This window comes from Spermophilus citellus (assembly GCF_964194105.1).
Source record: "Spermophilus citellus genome assembly, chromosome: 6".
In the NCBI taxonomy this organism is placed as follows: domain Eukaryota; kingdom Metazoa; phylum Chordata; class Mammalia; order Rodentia; family Sciuridae; genus Spermophilus; species Spermophilus citellus.
In genome coordinates this window covers 156949005-156969379 of record NC_138187.1, presented here as the reverse complement: position 1 = coordinate 156969379, position 20375 = coordinate 156949005, and the positions used below count along the sequence as shown (strand labels likewise).

General features: G+C 37.4%; 1 protein-coding gene across 6 annotated transcripts in view; it reads right to left on the bottom strand.

The window, feature by feature from the left end:
* COP1 (COP1 E3 ubiquitin ligase) overlaps nucleotides 1-19626 on the bottom strand; it is a 177817-nt gene extending 158191 nt beyond the window's left edge. For 4 of the 6 annotated variants that reach the window (XM_081299558.1, XM_081299561.1, XM_081299559.1 and 1 more), the window contains exon 1: nucleotides 18942-19625. In XM_081299558.1, coding sequence (XP_081155684.1) covers nucleotides 18942-19360 — 419 coding nt within the window. In that variant the 5' untranslated portion in view covers nucleotides 19361-19625. Of the gene's footprint in view, nucleotides 1-18909 lie in introns of all 6 variants that reach the window. The other 2 variants (XM_081299560.1, XM_081299563.1) reach the window with 2 other exon arrangements.
* Between the last annotated feature and the right edge of the window lie 749 nt (nucleotides 19627-20375).

Here is a 20375-nt window from a genome sequence, read left to right as displayed (position 1 = left end):
TAGATAATGATGGTAATAATTATCACTATTTCAAATAACAAACTAGATCTACTGAACTAAGACATACATTAAATAGTTTTAATCTTTCTACAACACAATGAGACAGGTGCATATTATGGGATCCATTTTAAAGATGAGGAAACTGAGGCACAAAGCTGTAAAAATCTCAAAGCCAAAATTCAAATTTAGGTCTAAACGGATGAAACGTCTAGAGATACAACCACCATTTGTGACTGAGAAGACAAAAGTCATAAGCTTACAACAGGATACTGGTTCCTTGATGACATCCTCAAAAAGCTCTATCAATCCTAGATTATCTATCTCTGAAGTTCTCTTTGCAAGATAAAAGCAAATCCATCCCCCTTTAATCCAGCATTTATCCACTTTTCTTTACTAGTATACAAATCCTAACCTTACTAATAACACATTAACATTTAAAACTTTAAATGAAAATTCACTCCTTCAAGGATTATTTCCTGAGTATAAACAATATCCTAGAAAGTGGGGATGGAAAGTCTTTTGATAGAGTCAAACATGTTATGGAAAATTACCACAATGGCTACAAAGGGACCCAGGAGAAAGATGTTTGAGATCTGTGGATTAGGGAACAGAGAATTACAAACCAACTAATTCATTAAATATGTCAGGAGTTATCTGATACAATATAATGTATATCAAATTGGTAAAATTCTGAAAAAAGGGTATTTTAATGTTTGAGTTTCTTCAAGTACATAATTAAGACATACAACACTTCTATGAAAATTAAAAAAAAAAAAAAAGGCACTCCCTTAGGTTAGATGTGGCAAAACAATCACATACATAACTTGGTGACTTTCTGGAATTAGAAACAGGCAGTCTCTCTTTCAGTCCCAAAAAAGGGCAAAAGATTTAATAAGTAAAATGTTAACTGTTTTTCATGCCCTTGATCTATCTCCCCTTGATCAGATATGACTCCTCAGTGTGCAACCCACACAAGAGTATCTAATAGCCTTAAATGCCAAGTCTCTTGCCCACATCTAGAAGGAAAAAATAAAACTCTGGTAGACCTCCAAGTCACAACAGTAACAAACTTACTAAAAAACATTTCTCTACTTTTCCTCCTAAACCTATTAAAATGATAGAAGAATAAAAATAATGCAGGATTTAAAGCCTCAATAATGAAAAGAAAAATATTTATTAATGATAGATACTTGAACAAACTCCACAAGAAGAAAAGTAGACACAAAGGTAAATGAAGAACCAAGATAGAGAAGGCCACAGATCAGAGTACATACTGAAAGGGATAAAACTTAAAAAGTAGGCCAATCAACCCTGCCTAACCCCAAAGAGGCTCAATCCAAGGAGATGGTAAACATGAAACAGGCAGGCTGACTGAAAACAGAGGGATTAACTGGAAGACTTAGTATAAGCAGGACAGCACCATCCAGTGTAGCTCATGGGCCAGGGCTGGTCCAAGGATTGCAGGATTCATTATGTTACCAACTTCTGAAGAAGTATAGAAATCTGAAGTATAGAACCTTCATCTTGTAGGGGAATTTGACAGAATGTTGTTGAATATAATTGAAATGAGTTTTATTGCATTATATGGGTTTTGTAATCTTATTTTGTAGTAAGTCATTTTTACTAAATTTTAAAAAATTATAAATATGACCAAAAAAATGAAAAAAAAATTATCACAGATAGTTTGAATAGCACTGACACAAAGGACCCTAATCTTCTACCTCTTCCAGAACTACCTAGCCAAGCACTTACCTACTTGCTCACCAGTTTGAAATATTTAAATCTTCATCTATGACAGCAAGTTCAAGTAATAAGTCAAGAACAGTAGTACTATTGCTAGCTTTTTGTTTCTGTGATAAATATCTGAGAAAATCAACTTAAAAGGAGAAAAGATTTATTTTGGTTCACAGATGTAGAGGTTTCTGTCCATGATTTCTTGGTCCCATCAGTGTGGGCTTCTGGTAAAGCAGAATATCATGGTAGAAGGGTGTTGTTAAACAAGTTGCTTTTAACTCATGGCAGCCAAGAAGATACAGCTTTTGAGACCACCTTCCCAGTGACCAACTTCCTCCAACTAGGCACCACCTCCTAAAGTTTTCTACTACCTCACAATAGAACCATCTTTGGGGATGAATCCTAGAACACATGAGCCTTTGGGGAGCATCCAGATCCAAACTGTAACAACCATGTTATTTCGTGAAATGAAGGCAATCTAGTTAGCAGTACATAATAGAGGAGAGAAGTCGTGATGTCTGTGTTAAATCCATAGCCTGTCTACTTTTTAATTATATAATGTGATGAATTATTTAATCTCCCTATGCCTCAGCTTGTTCATGTGTTACTATGCATATAACAACAGCATCAACCTCACAAGGCAATTCAATTCAAAAGAAAAAAAAAAAACCTACTTGCAACATTAGTAAGCACCAAATAAGCACTCAAATATCAGAATGATGGCATTGATGATTAATTCCACCAAAAGAAATAGTTACAAGAATTGAAAGGATTGCTTCTTAGAGGACTATCTTAGGAATATTGAAGGGGAAGTTTTGTTTCTTGTCATTCATTATAAGAGATTTTAGCCTAAATCTATTTTTAAATGGTATTTAATTTTAATTGACACATAAAAATTGCACATAATTATGGGGTATCATGTGATGTTTCAAAAAATGTATGCACTGTGTAATGTTCCAATCAGGGTAAACATACCTAGCTCCTTAAACATTTATTATTTCCTTAGGTGATAATATTTAAAAGCCTTCTCTTTTAGCTTTTTGAAATATATAGTAATTAGCTATACTCCCCCTACTGTGCAATAAAATACTAGAACTTATTTCTCCAAATCATATCGTAGTGTACATTAACAGACCTTTCCTAATCCCTTCTTCCCCTATTGTACCCAGCCTCTAGTAACTATTATTCTACTCTCTATTTCTACAAGATCAACTACTTTAGATTCCACATGTAAGAGAGTTCAAGCAGTCCTTGCTTGAACTGCGCCTGATTTATTTCACTTAACATAATGACCTTCAGTTTCATTTGTCTCAAATAAATCATACATAATTATGATTTTTAAAAAGTCCATCTGAAAGAAACTCTATAGTCTCAATACTAATTTCTAAAACTAGAAACAGTCTTGGACAATAGTAAATATACAAAATTTCCTACCACATGACTAGGTATTAACATACCAATCTTTCAAATAGCTCCTATAACAAGGCATTTTTAAAATAAGGAAAAGGAGATAGATCTTTCCAATTCCAAATTAAATACATTAACAAATGTGAGTAATAATGCTTCCAATGGACCTTTTATGGCTGGCTGTGGCATCTACAATGAACCAACTGTGAATATCCATCAAAAATCCCCTCACAGCATTTACAATCTAATAGGAAACAGATAATAAATAAGATAAATAAAGACCTTCTAAAGTAAGGTTAGATTATGATAAATGCTAAGGAAGAAATAAAGTGGGGAAAGGGAATAGAAAGGGTTGCACTGGGAAATGGGTTGTAAATTTAGGAAATGGATAGTCAGGGAAGACTCAATGAGAAGCTGACATTTTAGTAAATATTTCAAGGTAGTGAAGAAATCATCTACATGGCAATCAGGTAGAACAATAATCTGGCAGACAGAAGAATAAGTATAAATGTCCTAAGGCAGGAAATATAACTGACATGTTCAAAGACTAGCAAGAAGACCTGCAGAATAAGCAAGTGAGAAAATAGCAGAAGACCAAGACAAAGATAAAGAGATGTCGAGTTTACAGGAGCCAAATTGAAGAATTCAAAGTAAAGTTAAGGACTTTGGCTTTATACAGTAAATTAAACAGAAATTCATTGGAAGGTTGAGAACAAAGATGTGATGACATGGTTAGACAAAATGATGAACCAAATCACTCCACCTGACACAAAGAGACTAAAGGAATCAAAAGTAGGAACAGTAATGAAAGCTATTATACTCCAGGTGAGAAATACTCTTGGACTGGACAGCAGGTTTGTTTTACATGAAGCTCAATCATCCATTAATTAATTTTTGGTTTTAAAAGAGAACTGCAGTGGGTGCCATGTCATATAATATGCTCTACTAACACTAAAAGTTGTAAAACCTAAAAACTACCATCAGATCAGTTTAAACCCGTAGCTTTTAAGGAATATCATCTAAGTAATTAAATAGAAGAAAATCTTCATTCCTGTCATCAAAAGCTAGCTTCATGACCTTCATGAAAAATAAAATTAACTGAAGCTAATCCTAGCTATGCTATCTACAGCTTTATGACTTTGGACAAGTAGTTTAATCTCTGTAATCCCATTTCCTCATTTATACAACTGGGATAACATTTAAATCACAGAACCACTGTACTCATTAATAAGACATCTACAAAGTGCTCAGTGCTATGCCTGGTATACAGTATTTCATTAGTCACAGAATAAACAAAGAAGAGATAATATGGAAAATTATGTACCAGTGATAAAATTGGTTCTACAATCTTAATATGTTCCCGCCCCCCAAATTCAAGCTGAAACCCCCCCAGATGATGGTATTTGAAGTCTAAGCCTTCAGAGGTGATGAGCTAATGAGGGCAGAGCCCTCATATACGGATTAGTGCCCTTAAAAAAGAGGCCCCAAGGAGCAAGACTGTTCCATCCATCATGTTAGGACAGAGTAAGCATGCCATTTGTCATAGACCAATAATCCATGGACCAGAATTGGCATCTTTTGACAGATGACTAATCTGCCAGAAGACTAACTTTAAACTTGCCAGCTTCCACAACTGTGAGAAATAAGTTTCTGTTGTTTATAAACCATCTTATTTATGTTATTTTGCTTTACCAATTTGAATGGAATAATACATTTTGAAAGAGTGGCATCCATCCAAGCAAAAAACTTGAAGGAATTCCTATTAGATAGGCAGAAGATAGAATAAAAGAAGATAAAAGGGTTGACCAACCACTCCCTTTCCTAAGAAATAGAGGGCAGATGACAGGAACTACAGCAATTCAAAGGAGATCGCCAAAACACCACATTTTCTTTTCAATTTTTTAAGGGCAAGAACACATCCAGAGTAGGTTCAGGAAGAAACCTTTAACATTTAGAACCCCTCCTATTCAGCCAATTGATAGCATTCACAAAAGGATAGGCCAAAAGACCCAAGCACAAGCACAAGCACAAGCATAGCAAACACCAAAAATGGCAGCCAGGCCAAACATACAGATGCCTGGAACTTGATACAAATCCCTAAAACTTTTAGACTCCCCAAATATCTCACAAATACCCAAAACTTTTTCCAGCTTTGAAGTCTAATTGACAAAGTTTTTATATATTTAAGGTATTCAACATGTTTTGATACACATATACACTGTGAAATGCTTAACATAATCAAGCTAATTAACATATGTATCACCTCACAGTTACCTTTTCTTTTGGTAGTGAGAATATTTATGATCTATTCTCGGCCAGTTAAGTCTAATGCAGCATTACCAGTTATAGCCAACATGCTATACATTAAATCCCCAAAGGTTATTCATCATGCATAACTGAAAGTTGGTATCTTTTGATCCATCTCTCCATTTCCCAATTTTCCTAACCTTTGGCAGCCAGTTTTACCTGTTTCTATGAGATCAACACATCTAAGTAAGATCACACACATAAATAAGTACAATCTACACAGATCTAAGTAAGATCACTAAGTATTTATTTTTCTATGCATGGCTTATTTCACTTAGCATAACTCCTTTAGGTTCATCTGTGTTGTGGCAAGTGGCAGTATTTCCTTCTTATTTAAGGTTTAATACTATGATCTGAATGTATCTGACAAAATTCATTATATTGAAATATAATGGCTAATGTGATGTATGAAGAGGTAGGATAGTAAGGAGGTAATTAAATTATTTTGGCAGAGGGATTAAGACCCTTATAAAAGGGCTTCAGGAAGTGGGTTTGCTCTCTTCTGCCATGAGAGGAGTCTGTTCATTCTTTTTTATACTCTCCCACTTTCTGTCATGTGAGAAACTGTTGAAGGCACCATCTTGGAAGTAGAGAATGGTGAGAAATAAATTTCTATTATTTATTACCCAATATCAGCTATTTTGTTATAGCAATACAAGCAGACTAAGACACTGAATAACATTCCATTATGTACTGCATACATTTTCTTCTCCTTACCCATCAATGGTTATTTAGGTTGATTCCATATCTCAACTAGCATAAATGGTACAGGAAAGAATATGGTAGTGCAAACATGTCATTCATATATATATAGGGTTTTTTTGTTTTGTTTTGTTTTGCTACAAAGGCATCCCTTAGTATCCACAGGGCACTGGTTCCAGGACTACTCAGATATAAAAATCTGCAAATGCTCAAGTTCCTTATATAAAATGACATAGTATTTGCATAGTTACAAGATTTTAAATAATCTTCTCTACATTATTTACAGCACCTAATGCAACGTAAATGCTCTATAAATCAGTGTTTAGAGAATAAGAAACAAAGCCTATACATGTTCAGTAGAGAGATATTTTTTCTGAATATTTTCAGTCTGCAACCTCTTGGTTAAATACACAGATGCAGATCCCATGGATACAAGATCATATGGTAGTTTTGTTGTATTTGAAAAACCTCCATACTGTTTTCAACAATGGCTGAACTAATTTATATTCCCACTAACAGTATACCAAGGTATACCAAGGTTCCCTTTAATCCATATCACTGCTGACAATTTTTATCTCCCAGAACTTCTTATGGACTCCCGAATACAGTGGTATTATCAAAAAAGAGAAGAATTTACAAATGGATTAAAGTCCCTGCTGGAACTGTTTATACATTCTGTATCACCATAATACAAACAATTCCTATATATCAACATATACAACCAGTATAAAAACATGGGAAGATGTGAATTACTAATCATTGAAAGGAAAAATGTCTTTCAAGTGTCCAGAACTATTCCAATTCACTAGTAAAAGATGCAATTTAAAACAATAAAATAATACTGTCTCTACTAAATTATTAAAAAATTAGAATATCAAGTATGTTAGATATTGAAGAAATAAGAATCTTCATACACAGCAAGTGGGCAATCTAGGATTAATTATTCATATATTTAATGATCCAGAAATTCCACTCCTGAGATTTTATGTAAATACACACACACATATCAGAGTATATGGCTATCTGTCTATGTGGGTATGTATGTAAATGTATGTGTGCACTTTTGTGTATGTGTACATGTGTGTATATGTATTCATATACATATATCATATCCCAAATAACCATGTTTGTCAATAAGAGAATATCTATGCAACAGCAGTATTGTGATAGTACTGAATCAAAGGCAGCCTAGATGTTCATCATGAGTAAAATGTGCTTGTAAAATGTGTTTGTGGCAATCAACCACCGCCTGTACCACTATCGCCAATGCTGCTGCCTCTGATTCCCCTGCTGCCAACCTGAGATCACCTGGAGGTCTTCTTTCTGGGTGCTGCTGCCATAGAAGAAACTGCTGCCCCAGATGCAACTGAAGCCAACACTGATGCTGACCCCCAGAGATCACTTGGTGACACTGCCCCCACAGCTACAGCTGCCACTACTGCTGACCCACTGCCTGCTGCCAACAACCATGGCCACTACCATTGCTACCATAGCCTAGAGGACTGCTTTGGGGGAGACTCCAGGTTTGGTTGCACGTGGCTGCACCCATTTTGGGACACCAGCCAAGGCCTGGGTCTTGGGTGCCAGCAGGTTTACCACCACAAGAGCCTCTATCTAGGGACTGCAGCTGGGAACTTCAGGTCCAATGTGGGGGTGACTGCGGGTTTGGAGGAGCCTGGGGTCTTCCTGCTGAGAGTGCTGGTGGCCCTTGTCTTGGTGCTGTACCTCAGGGGTGCTCTTTTGCATGAGTGTACCCTCTGGTGGTCTCTCTGCAAGTAGGAAAAGCATTGAGATATTGGGAATGCAGTGTGGCTGAGCCTGAGGTATCTGAAGCCCAGATAGGTGGGACAGAGACTGGGTTTGCAAGAGTTGATCTGGGTTTGGTGATCCCAAGAGATGTCAGAGACAGGGCTGAGAAACTGTTGAACACTGACAGAGACAGTTCGACTTTCCAGCAAGATTTATTTTATTTTTTGATTTACTAATTTCTCTACCATATTTGGAACAGGATGTTTTTTATGCATCAGTGTGTGAAGGACAATGATATATGAATGGTGTTTCGCATTTTTGTTGTATTCTTGTGTCTTTAATTTTTTCTCTTTGTTCTTATTCTTCCTCTCTTGTCTATTTTCTTTTTCAAACTTTTCTCCAACCAACAGCCAATCTCCTCTTCCACTCTCCCTGTGAATTTTTGCTTCTAGCTTCTCTCTTCCTCCCTCACAAATATTGCATACTATACTACATCTGTTCTCTCATCCATCATTTGAAATTTTAAATTGTTTTTAAAATACTCTGTACTATACATAGTTATTGAACTCATCATTTTGGTTTAATTTGAGAAAGCAGTAGACGCCTTAGTGGGAGCTATTAGGTTTAAGGCTATATATTGTGTAACTGAGTGCTGTTGATATTGGTCTCACCAGGAAAGATAAAGCACTGGAAACCTTCAGGGACACTATAGGTCTATGGGGTAGAATTTATCCTGCCTTAGATCCATACTTTTAGATGGGAAAACACACTAACAACATGGAAAAAACAAGGGAATAAAGCACTCCAAACAAACCAAGGTGCTTCAACCAAAGAAGCCACTGATAACAAACACAGCAGAAGAAATGTCCAAGAAGGAGTTCAGATTGTATATAGTTAAATTGATATGTGAGGTAAAGGATAGTACAAGGAGTGAAATCAAAGAAAAAATATAGGAAGTGAAAGATCACTTCAATAAAGAGAAATTGTGAAAATAAAAAAAAAAACAAGCAGAAATCCTCAAAATTAAGGAATCAGTAAAACAAATTATAAATTCAATACAAAGAATCACCAAGAGACTAGATCACTTGGAAGACAGAACCTCATATAACGAAGACAAAATATATAATCTTGAAAGTAGAGTTGAACATGTGGAGAAGATGGTAAGAAACCAAGAATAGAATATGCAAGAATTATGGAATAAATGAAAACACCAAATTTAAGAGTTATTGGAATAGATGAAGCAGCAGAGAAACAAACCAAAGGAATGCACAATCGTTTCAATGATATAATAGCAGAAAATTTCCCAAACCTAAAGAATGAAATGGAAAATCAAATACAAGTGGCTAACAGGACCCCAAATGTACAAAATTACAGCAGTCCCTCACCAAGACACATTTTAATGAGAATGACTAACACAGAGAACAAAGATAAAATCTTAAAGGCTATGAGAGAAAAAAATCAAATTATATATGGGAGAAACCAATTCAGATCTCAACTGATTTCTCAACCCATACCCTCAAAAGCTAGGAGGTCCTGAAATAATATAGTTCAAGCTCTGAAAGGAACTGATGCCAACCAATAATTTTATACACGGCAAAATTAACTTTCAAATTTGAAGATGAAATTAAAACATTCCATAATAAACTAAAATTAAAAGAATTCACAACTAGAAAGCCTAAACTACAGAGCATTCTCAACAAAATATTCCATGAGGATGAAGTGGGGAAAAAAAAAGTGAAAACCAGAAAAGGGAGGATCCACAGTAAATAAAAGGACATTCAACCAAATGAGAAACTACTTGCTAATGGCACCAAAGTAGACTTGTAGACCAATGGTACAGAATAGAAGACACAGAGATAAACCCACATAAATACTGTTATCTCATACTAGATAAGGGTACCAAAAACATTTCACTGGAAAAAAAGGTAGCCTATTCAACAAATGGTGCTGGCAAAAGTGGAAATCCATATATAGCAAAATTAAATTAACTCTATCTCTCACCCTGGACAAAAATCAACTCAAAGTGGATCAAAGACTTAGGCACTAGAACAGAGACCCTGCACCTAATAGAAGAAAAGATAGGCCCAAATCTTTACCACATCAGCCTAGGATCTGACTCCTGAACAAGAATCCTAAAGTGTAAGAAGTAAAATCAAGAATCAATAAATGGAATGGATGCAAATTAAAAAGCTTCTTCTCAGCAAAGGAAACAATTAATAATGTGAGGAGAGAGCCTACAGATTGGGAGAAAATTTTTACCACATGCACCTCCAATAAAGCATTAATCTCTAGGATATAGAAAGAACTCAAAAAAATTATCACCAAAAAAAAAAAAAACAATAAATGGGCTAAGGAACTGGAGACACTTAGAAGAAATACAGTTGATCAGCAAAATATATGAGATAAAAGTGTTCAACATCTCTAGCAATTAGAGAAATGTAAATCAAAACTACTCTAAGATTTCATTTCACTCCTGTCAGAATGGTAATCATCAAGAATACAGGCAACAATAAATATGTTAGCGAGGATACAGTGAAAAAGGTACACTCATACATTGCTGGTAGGATTGTAAACTGGTGCAACCACTATGGAAAGCAGTATGAAAATTCCTCAGAAAACTGGGAATGGAACCACCATTTGACCCAGCTAAGGACTTAAAATCAGCATATGATAGTGATGCAGCCACATCAACGTTTATAGCATCTCAATGCACAATAGCTAAACTATGGAACCAACCTAGGTGTCCCTCAATAGATGAATGGATAAAGAAAATGTGGTATTTATACTCAATGGAATATTACTCAACTTTAAAGAAGAGTGAAAATATCTGCCAGTAAATGGTTAGAGTTGGAGAATATCATGCTAAGTGAAATAAGCCAATCCCACAAAACCAAAGGTTGCATATTTTCTCTAATATGTGGATGCTAATTCACAATAAGGCGGGGGGGGGGGAGCTAGGAAAGAATAGCGTTACCTTAAAGTAGGTAAAGTGATGGAATGGGAGGGGCAGGGATGTGGGGATAGGAAAGATAGTAGAATGAAACAGATACTATTACTATATGTATATATGTGACTACATGACCAATATGATTCTGCAACATGTACTCTCAGAAAAATGAGAAATTATATCCCATCTATGTATATCAAAGTGCACAAATGCATTCTACTGTCATATATAACTAATTAAAACAAATTTTAAATTTTTTAAAATGTATGCACATCATGCAAGAGTCAGAAAGAATGATGTGGCTCAGTGGTAGAACACTAGCCTAACCATGCATGAAGCATTGTGTTCAATCCCCAGCAGCACTTAAAAAAAACAAATAAACAAAATAAAGATATTTTGTCCATCTACAACTAAAAATATTTAAAAAAAAAAAAAAAAAAAAAGAAGGAATGAGCCAAAGGCACATGGAGCAAGATGGCTTGATGCTTTATAAAGAGAAAACAAAAATGAAAATGACCTGTGCATAATAAATTTATATAAACTTAAAGCATATATAAAAATATATCTCACAACAATACATTTATATACACCACAACTGAACAGGAAACTTGGAGATTTGGAAAATGAAAATAGAGATTAAGAAAATAAGGGGGGAAATACAATCCCCTATTTAGTAAGATCTAAGATGTCATCAATAATGAGATGTACCATTACATACCACTAAAAATAGAAACAACTGTAAATATAAAACTTTCTTATCAGTAAAAAATTATATAAGAGGGCTGGGGTTGTAGCTCAGTGGTAGAATGCTTGCCTTGCATGTGTGAGGCACTGGGTTTGATCCTAAGCACCACATAATAAATATAATAAAGTTATCATGTCCATCTACAACTAAAACAAAATGTTTTAAAAACTGTATAAGAAAATGTGGTAGGTACACATTCATAATGGAATACTAATACTGCCATAAAAATGAAATTCTGTCATTTATAGTAACATTAGTGGAACTGGAGAATATTATGTTGAGTAAAAATAAGGCAAGCACAGAGAGACAAATACCCAAAGTTTTCACTTATATGTGGAAGCTAAAAAGTTGATCTCAAAGAGGTAGAGAATAGAATAGTGGCTGTCAGACTGGAAGGCTTTGGGAAAGGAGGATGGAGAAAGGAAGGTTTGTGAGGACAAGGAAGCTGGACAAGAAGAATAGCTTTTAATATCTTATAGCAAGATGATTGACTGCTTCATATTGTTCAAAATAGCTAGCTGAGAGTTCAAAATAGCTATACTGAATGTTCCCAACACAATGATAAATGCCTGAAGTGATAGACTGCCAGCTGCCCTGATCTGATTATTACACAATGTACACATGTATCTTATAAATGTGTTCAAGTACTACTATGTGTTAACTAAGTACCACATGCCTATATAAGTGAAAACATATATAGGCATGTGGTACTTCTAAAAAATATCTATCTTTATAGATATGTATGTATACATTTGTATGTTTTAACTATATTTATTTATGACCCTCTTTTTTATTTTGAGACAGGGTCTCACCAATTACATAAAAATAAATAAATAAAGATATTGTGTCCATCTACAACTAAAAAAATGTTTTTTAAAAAAGGGACCCCTGAGATAAAAGTAATATTATTCATTCATTCATTCATTTTGGTGCTAGGAGTTGAACCGAGGCTTTTCACACACTGAACTCACTCTACCACTGAACTACACCCTAGCCAAAAAGATAATTTTATTGTTTAATGCTTTTCCTGAAACTATTTAGACTTACACAAGTTTTGTCACATAGCACTTTTGTGAATATAGACAGAAAAAACTAGAGTTTCCTACAAATTCTCATTTTTAAGTGTCTAACTTTTCTGAATTATTTTTCGCTCATCACTGATATCTAGATTTTTCCATACAATACTGTCCAATATTTGGTGATGCGGCATTTATTAAGGGAATCCACAACAGAACTAAAAGCTATTGGTATTACGACAGTGTATTTTGAAATGAGAAACATGACTAATTCACTTGCACTCAAGGTCAACATTTAACTGGAAACAACTTTCCTCTGATCATACATACTCAAAAAACTGGGTGAAAAAATAAAGGAAACACTGGTTTCAGATATTGAATAAGATAACACCGATTTTTTAAAATAAAACAAAAACTGAATTCTACAGCTGAAAAATGCCATCTACAATAAAAAATTCACCTACAAGCAAAAACAATATTGGAAAAATAAAAAATATACAGGGATAAAATTACTTATAAGCAAATATTCTTGAGTTATATTCAAATAGTCAAAAAAAATGGAAATAATCCAGAGTGGACAAATTGTGCATAATTTAAAGGTTAGAAAGCATAATTCTAAAAAAGTTGACAAGTGCACAATCCTACAGTCACAACTATTAGGAAGCCTGAGGTAGAGGGATCAGCTGAGTCCAGGATTTCAAGATCAGACAAACATAGCAAGAATCTGCCTCAAAAAAAGAAAAGAGAAAAATGTAATAAAACTACAGTACAAACAATATAGTTTAATCTCAAAAAACATGCTTAGTAAAACAAGTTACAAAAGAGCATATAATACATGAATTAACATAAAATTTTACAATAGGAAAAACTATCTAGAAATAGAAGTCAGATCAATGGTAACCATGAATGAGAGTAAAGAAGATTTAACTGTAAAAGTGCATGAAGAAACTTTCTAGAGTGATTGAAATGTCCTATATTTTAAATGTTAGGGATTACGCAGGTACATATATGTAACAAAACTCAGTAAACTATAAATTATACCTCAGTGAAACTGAATCATAAAAAAAAATTTTTCCCAGTATCTTGGGTCAAAAATTCCAAAAGGAGTCCTTCTGATAGACCCAGCCTATGTCACACACTAATTTCTGAATCAATTAATCAAAAACTCTTAGAAATTTTGAAAGGCCATTTTGAGAACAGTAGCAGAAACTGGTACAGGTGATACATGCTTATAATAGATGACAAAATTCTCATGTTGAAACCTCAACTCCCAATGTAATGGAATTAGGAGATAGAGTCTTTTGGAGACAACTGGGTTCAGATAAGGGTGAGAGAGTGGAAAAGCCCTTATGATGGGATTATATCCTTGTAAGTCTAGAGTTTGCTCTAATGGAGCCACATAGCAACAAGGTGTCTATCTACAAGACAGGAAGTGGGTCCTCACCAGACACTGGATCTACCAATGCTTTCATCTTAGGCTTCATAGCCTCCAGAACTGTGAGAGATAAATGTTCTTTTGTTCAACTTACCCAGTCTATGGTATTTTTGTTAAAGCCGACTGAATTAAGACAATGTTATAATTTGTGGTTGAGTACATAATAATCACTGAAGAATCTGATAGTGCTGGAATGGTCTGGGGATACTAAGTCTCTCAAATCAATAAACTAAAACATACATCACAATAAATTAATAAAGCCTAGCAATAAGGAGAACCCAGTCTACCACAAAGCCACACACATCAACAGTGTCTGCTAGGGGATGGGGACAGAGCATGCACACAACCCTTCTGAAAAGTAGGTGTGAAGCTGAAAACTGTGAAGAAAAGCTTTCTGGCATCCCAAACTTCACCCCACACTCAAGACAACATTGGTGAAATGTGAAGCCTTTGGTAGATGAAAGGTGACTACACAGCAATAACAAAATCCAAATTCAGCCCAACTCCTGACCACGCTGACTCAACCTAACAGGAGAGGTGTAATTATTTTCAGGCATCAACACTACTGGACATGCAATCTCCAGTACGAAATATACATAAAACCAAAAACAAACAAATCCAAAAAGCCAAAGCAATCAACAAGCTTCAAGAGAAAATTCCAATGGTAAGCCTATGAGACAAAAACTATGATTAATGTGAGTAGATCTAGTAGAAAAAAAATGGCAATATGCATGAAAAACGAATTTCAGCAAAGACATGAAAACTAAAAGGGAAAATAAAATGAAATTGCTAAAACTTTTTAAAACACATGATCTGTGACAAAGCATTCTTTTGATGGGCTCATCAAAACACAAATAAAGAAGCAAAAATATGAAAAGAGGTCAACAGAAATGGTTCAAATTGAAACACTATGAAAAAAAAAAAAGAACAGAGTATCCAAGAGCCACAGGTCAATATCAAATGATGTAGCAAGTATGTAATTGAAGTCATAGGAGAAGAGGATGGATTAAAGAACTATGTATAGAGGTAATAGCTCAACTCTTTTAAAATAACAATAGAAATCAAACCACAAATGTAAGCTCTGAAAATTACAAAAAAATATTTTTAAAAACAAGATTCCCTAACACATACCTTGCTTTTAAACTGCTAAGACCAAAGAAAAAGAGAAAAATCTCAACCATCTGCAAGCTAAGGACAGAGGACTCAAAAGAAATCAAACCTGTGTACACTCTGATTTCATATTTCCAGGTTCTAGAATTACATGAAAAAGAACTTGTAAAGTTTATACCACCCACTCTGTGGTATTTTGTTATGAAAGCCCTAGCAAATGAATATACCATATACCAAAAATAGAAAAAAAAATTAGAAAAAATTAAAAGAAAACCGTAGATCACTATCACTCACAAAGAAAAAAAAAACTTTTTCAAAAATCCAATAATATATTTTAAATAATGCATACAAATTGGAATGAAAGGAAAAAACTATTTGCAGTTAACCCCACTATCTTAGAAAATCCCATCTTCTACCAAAAAACCATTCAAGTGAATTTTAAAATTCACAGGATATAAATAAGGTCAATATACAAAAATAAACTGCATTGCTATATGCTCGCAACAATTAGAAACCAAAATTAAAATAACATTTACAACAGCATCAAAAGCATGAAATACTTAGTGACAAATTTAACAAAATATTTTCTTCTACAAGATTTAGTTCTCTTATGTCTATAACCCATTTCAAGCCAGCTTTTATATATTTTATATATATACACATATATACGGGTATGTATATGTTTGTGTGTGTGTACACACACACACACACACACACACAGTATGTTGTAAAGGCTGAAGGCTTTGCAAAACTTGGGTAGTTGAAAGTAAAAGGTGTTGCTCAGAGAAATTAATGAAGACCTAATAATTGAAGAAATACACTATGTTTATGAATCAAACAATTCAATATCTTTAAGATGTCAAGTTTTTCTAAATTGAGTAATAGACTGAAAGAAACCCAAATTAGAGCGTCCATCCTCTTTAATACAAAATGACAAGCAGTGAGCATGCTGGCGCACACCTATAATTCCAGCAATTCTGCAAGGCTGAGGCAGGAGGACAGCAAATTTCAGGCCAGTCTCATCAATTCAGCCAGGACCCTGTCTCAAAATAAAAAGGACTGGGGATGTAGCTCAGTGATAAACCATCCGTGAGTTCAATGCTCCCAGGAAAGAAAGAAAAGAAGGAAGGAAGGAGAAGAGGAGAGATAGAGAAAGGGAGCGAGAAAACAGACAGGCAGGCAGGCAATTTTTTTTTTTTTTTTTTTTTATGGTTCTAGGGATCCCATGCAGGGCCCTGTGCATGCTAAAGAAGCACTCTATCACTGAGTTATGCCCTCAGCCCTCACAAATAATTTTTAAATGTATGTGGAAATGGAAAGAACCTTAATAACCAAAACAATCTTGAAATACAGGAACAAAATTATACTGATTTCAAGATTAATACAGTTATAAAAACAGTATAGTAATGGTGTAGAGAAAAACATAAAATCAATAGAACAGAATACAAATTCCATAAAATTCATACATAAATAGCTAATTTGAAGAGAGGTACTAAGAAACCTTAATGAACAAAGATGGTCTACTCAACAATTGGTGCTAGGATAATCAGATTCCATGGGTAATGAAAGGAGGTGGATCTCAGCCATAAGAAACGTATAAATCTTCTAGAAGAAAATCTCTGTGACTTCATGCTAGACAACAATTTCTTAGCTTAGACATTTAAAAAAAAATCACAAACAATAAAAGAAAAAAAATCAATAAACTAGACTTTTTTTTGGCCACTGAAGAAAACTAGGAAAAAAATGAAAAGGTAAACAACAGACTGGGAAAAAAATTATCACACTACCTAAGACTGACAAGACATGTAACCAGAATCTAAAATGAACCCTTACAAGTCAAAATGACAAGCAACTTAGGAGAAAAATGGGCAAGAGGTTAGAACAGATGCTTCATAAAAGATATGCAAATAAAAAATAAGTAGTTGACTTATGCTCAACACCATTAGTTTCTAAGGTAATGCAAATTATGACAAAACCACCATATATCCACTAGTGATTAAAATTTAAAAGGCTGAAAACACAAAATGTGGGCAAGGATGTAAAACAATTACAATTTTTTTTTTTATGTTGCTAGTAGAAAATGCAAAGGGCTACAGCAACTTCAGAAAAACTTTTGCAGTTTCATTCATTCATTCATTCATTCTGCAATACTGGGAGATGAACCTAGGGGCGATACTGAGCCACATCTCCAGCCCTTTTTCTATCTTTTCTTCTGAGATAATCTCACCAAGCCCTTGAGGTTGGCCTTGAACTTGTAGTCCTTCTGCCTCAGACTCCTGACTGCTGGCACACCTGTGTGCCATGAAGCTGGGAGGGGAGATCAATGATGGATGTCAGGTGCTCTTACATTCCTCTCTAATTCCTTACAGCTTTAACTGTAGTACACTGAAACTAAGATGGTGCCTGGCAGATGATGAATGTCAAATCAGTATATGGTGAATGACTGAATGACTAATTTCCTCATTTTTCACATCTACACTACTTTAGAGACCTATGTGGATACAGGCATGTTCGCTTTCTTTTAGTCAACTGAAAATTGAAATGTGAATGTTCTAAAAACAATAACTAAATCCCACAAGCTCCCAATTTGTTTTAATAGCTTCTACTTCAGCATGCGGCACTATTAATTGGGTAAAAAAGCAAACATCTCTTAGATATACTTTAAATTATTTATACATAACAATCACAATTATAGTCCAATTTCAATGAAAATTGAATTCTGAATCCAAAATAATTTAATATAAAAGTAGAAATATGAATAAAAACATCATTATTTTTTCTGCAATAAACAGAAATATCCTATTTCCAATTTCTAGCCCTATCATAGTTAAAATACCAAATCTGGCCACCTTCACCCCTGAAGTGAATCGACTTCCCCAGTAATGACTGTGCAAGTCAACTTCCTAGGTCATTAATATTCTAAGTCAATCAACAACTTACTCCAGAGAAAAGACACAAAGCCCTACCAGTTCTTAATCAGCAAAAAGCAATTACTCTCTCGTAATCCTACAAAGAATACCTAAAACAAATGAGAATTTCAAACTCTGTCCAAGACTATCCACTCCATCTTTCACTAAATGCGGTAAGCCCCACTACACCAAATATGACTGAATATTACTGTGTATCATTCAAGATGCTAAACATGACAACAAAATGTCTCTACCTGAGCATCCCTCAGGCCAGAAGTTTCAGTATACTGTTACACAGCATGCTGTAATAAAGATACATGTGACACATAGATATTTAATAAATGTGGATCTCTCGTTCAAGTTATTCAGTTGAAAAGTGGACCTTTCCTGAACACACTGACTACAGTATCCTCCACACATTGTCAAGTGCCTTTTAAAATAGGACATATTTACACATAGCCAAAATGGGTATTTAAAGACTACTTAAAACATCCCTACCCATGTTTAGAGCATCATCTACCATATTTACAATAAGCAGATTTTGACCAGCAATTCCACCCCACTACTTGTAGTTGAACAAGTATCCCAGACTAGGCGCTTAGTCCGCCAAATAGCCAAAAAATTCAAAACCCAATTTCCGTGCCCAAATTTCTTCTTTTCTCCACCATCATTTATTTGCCCCCCCCCCCATTCCCTAAACTCCCTGCACTTCCTGCCCACAGCACTTAGCGCTCTTCACTTTCACCCCCGCTTCTCCGCCCCTAACCAGACCCTGCACAGCACCAGGGTCCCGGCTCTCCAGAGGCCGCCCCCGCCGGAGCCCCCCAGACCGAGCAGCGGGAACGCACAGTTGAGCGAGGGGGCTGCTCCTCAGACCCACCATACGAAGTCGTTGCTTTTGTCCTCGTAAGAGTTGATGAGCCCGTTGCAGAGGGGCGCGAGCAGAGGACGCTTCCTGCTGCCGCTGCCCAGGCTGGAGCTGCTCCCTCCTACGCCGGCGCTGGGCCTGGCCGCGCAGCTGAGCCGGGACAGGCCCGCGGACACCGCCCCGCCGCCGCTCGCGCCGCCGCTGCCCGACACCGCTGCCGCCACCAGCACAGGCCGCACCGGGCCGCCGAGACCGCCCGAACCCGCGGCCTGCGCTGCCCCGCCGGACCCCAGCGCCGCCGCCGAGGCCGCCACGGAAGGCGGCGACGGGGACGAGGATAAGGACGAGGAGGCGGAAGTCACCGAGGAGGCCGCCGACGAGCCGGGGCTCGTCCCCGCGGAGCCCGACCCGGCCTGGCGGCTACCGGACATCGTGACTCCCGCCCCTCTGGCCGGGCGCTCGGAGGCGAGGGACCGCGACCGCGACCCTCCGCCGCACCCCTCCCCTCAGCTCAGTGCATCCCGAGGACGCGCGCCGGGAGGTGGGGCTGAGGAACAATAAAGTTGGGGGTCTCAAGGCAACCGCACCAGAGCGCCAGACGCGAGGGGGCGGAGGGAACTAATCAGGCAAAGCTACAGCCGCTCTCGAGGCCGCCGCCGCGGTCCCCGTAGCAGCCAACCCCGGAGGGCCGTGCGCGCGCGAGCGGCGGAAGGGGCGGGGCGGCGGGTCTCTGCACGCCGCGGGCGGCGTCGGGCGCGCCCGGCGGCTGCGTCGGCTGGAGACTCCCTGTGGGGACCTCTTTTCGCCCGTGACGTGCCGGAGGGCCGGCTGATTTAATGGGGCGAAAGAGTTAGAAGGGAGCGGGGTGGATGGCAGGGTAGGGGTTGGTTGGGAGGATCGGGAAGGGGCTCCTGAGGCGACTGCGCACGCGCACCTTGGGCGCCGACGCTCGAGGTTTCCCCGGGTGTCCGACAGGGGAGCGCGGAGTCGCCGTGTCACGCATGCGCGAGAGCGAGCGCGCCGCGTTCCTGAACGCGCCCGGGAGCTGTGGAGAATGCCGTCTCCCGGGACGCGGGCGGTGTGTCCTGTGGGCAGCAGGGCACGACAGGAGCTTCCACATCATGAAAGGGAAGCGCTATGGGCCGGGGACACACGGGCGAAGCCACAATCCCGGAGCACTTATAAGAGCATTGGACAGAATCGCCTGCTCCCGGCCCTGCTGGTCCTGGGCGATTCCGCGGCGTCGCGGGCAGCGAACCGAGATGTAGTCAGTGAAAGGCGTTAAGGTAGCTCAGTCAGAACCCGGCTCCATGTGGGTCTGTTGTGGTTCTAACAGAACCAGGTCACCTCAATTAATACCACCAGGAAAGGCACCGTTTCTGGTAGATTTCCTTTGAGTGTTAAAAATTGATGGCAGGGGCTGGGGATGTGGCGCAAGCCCTTCGT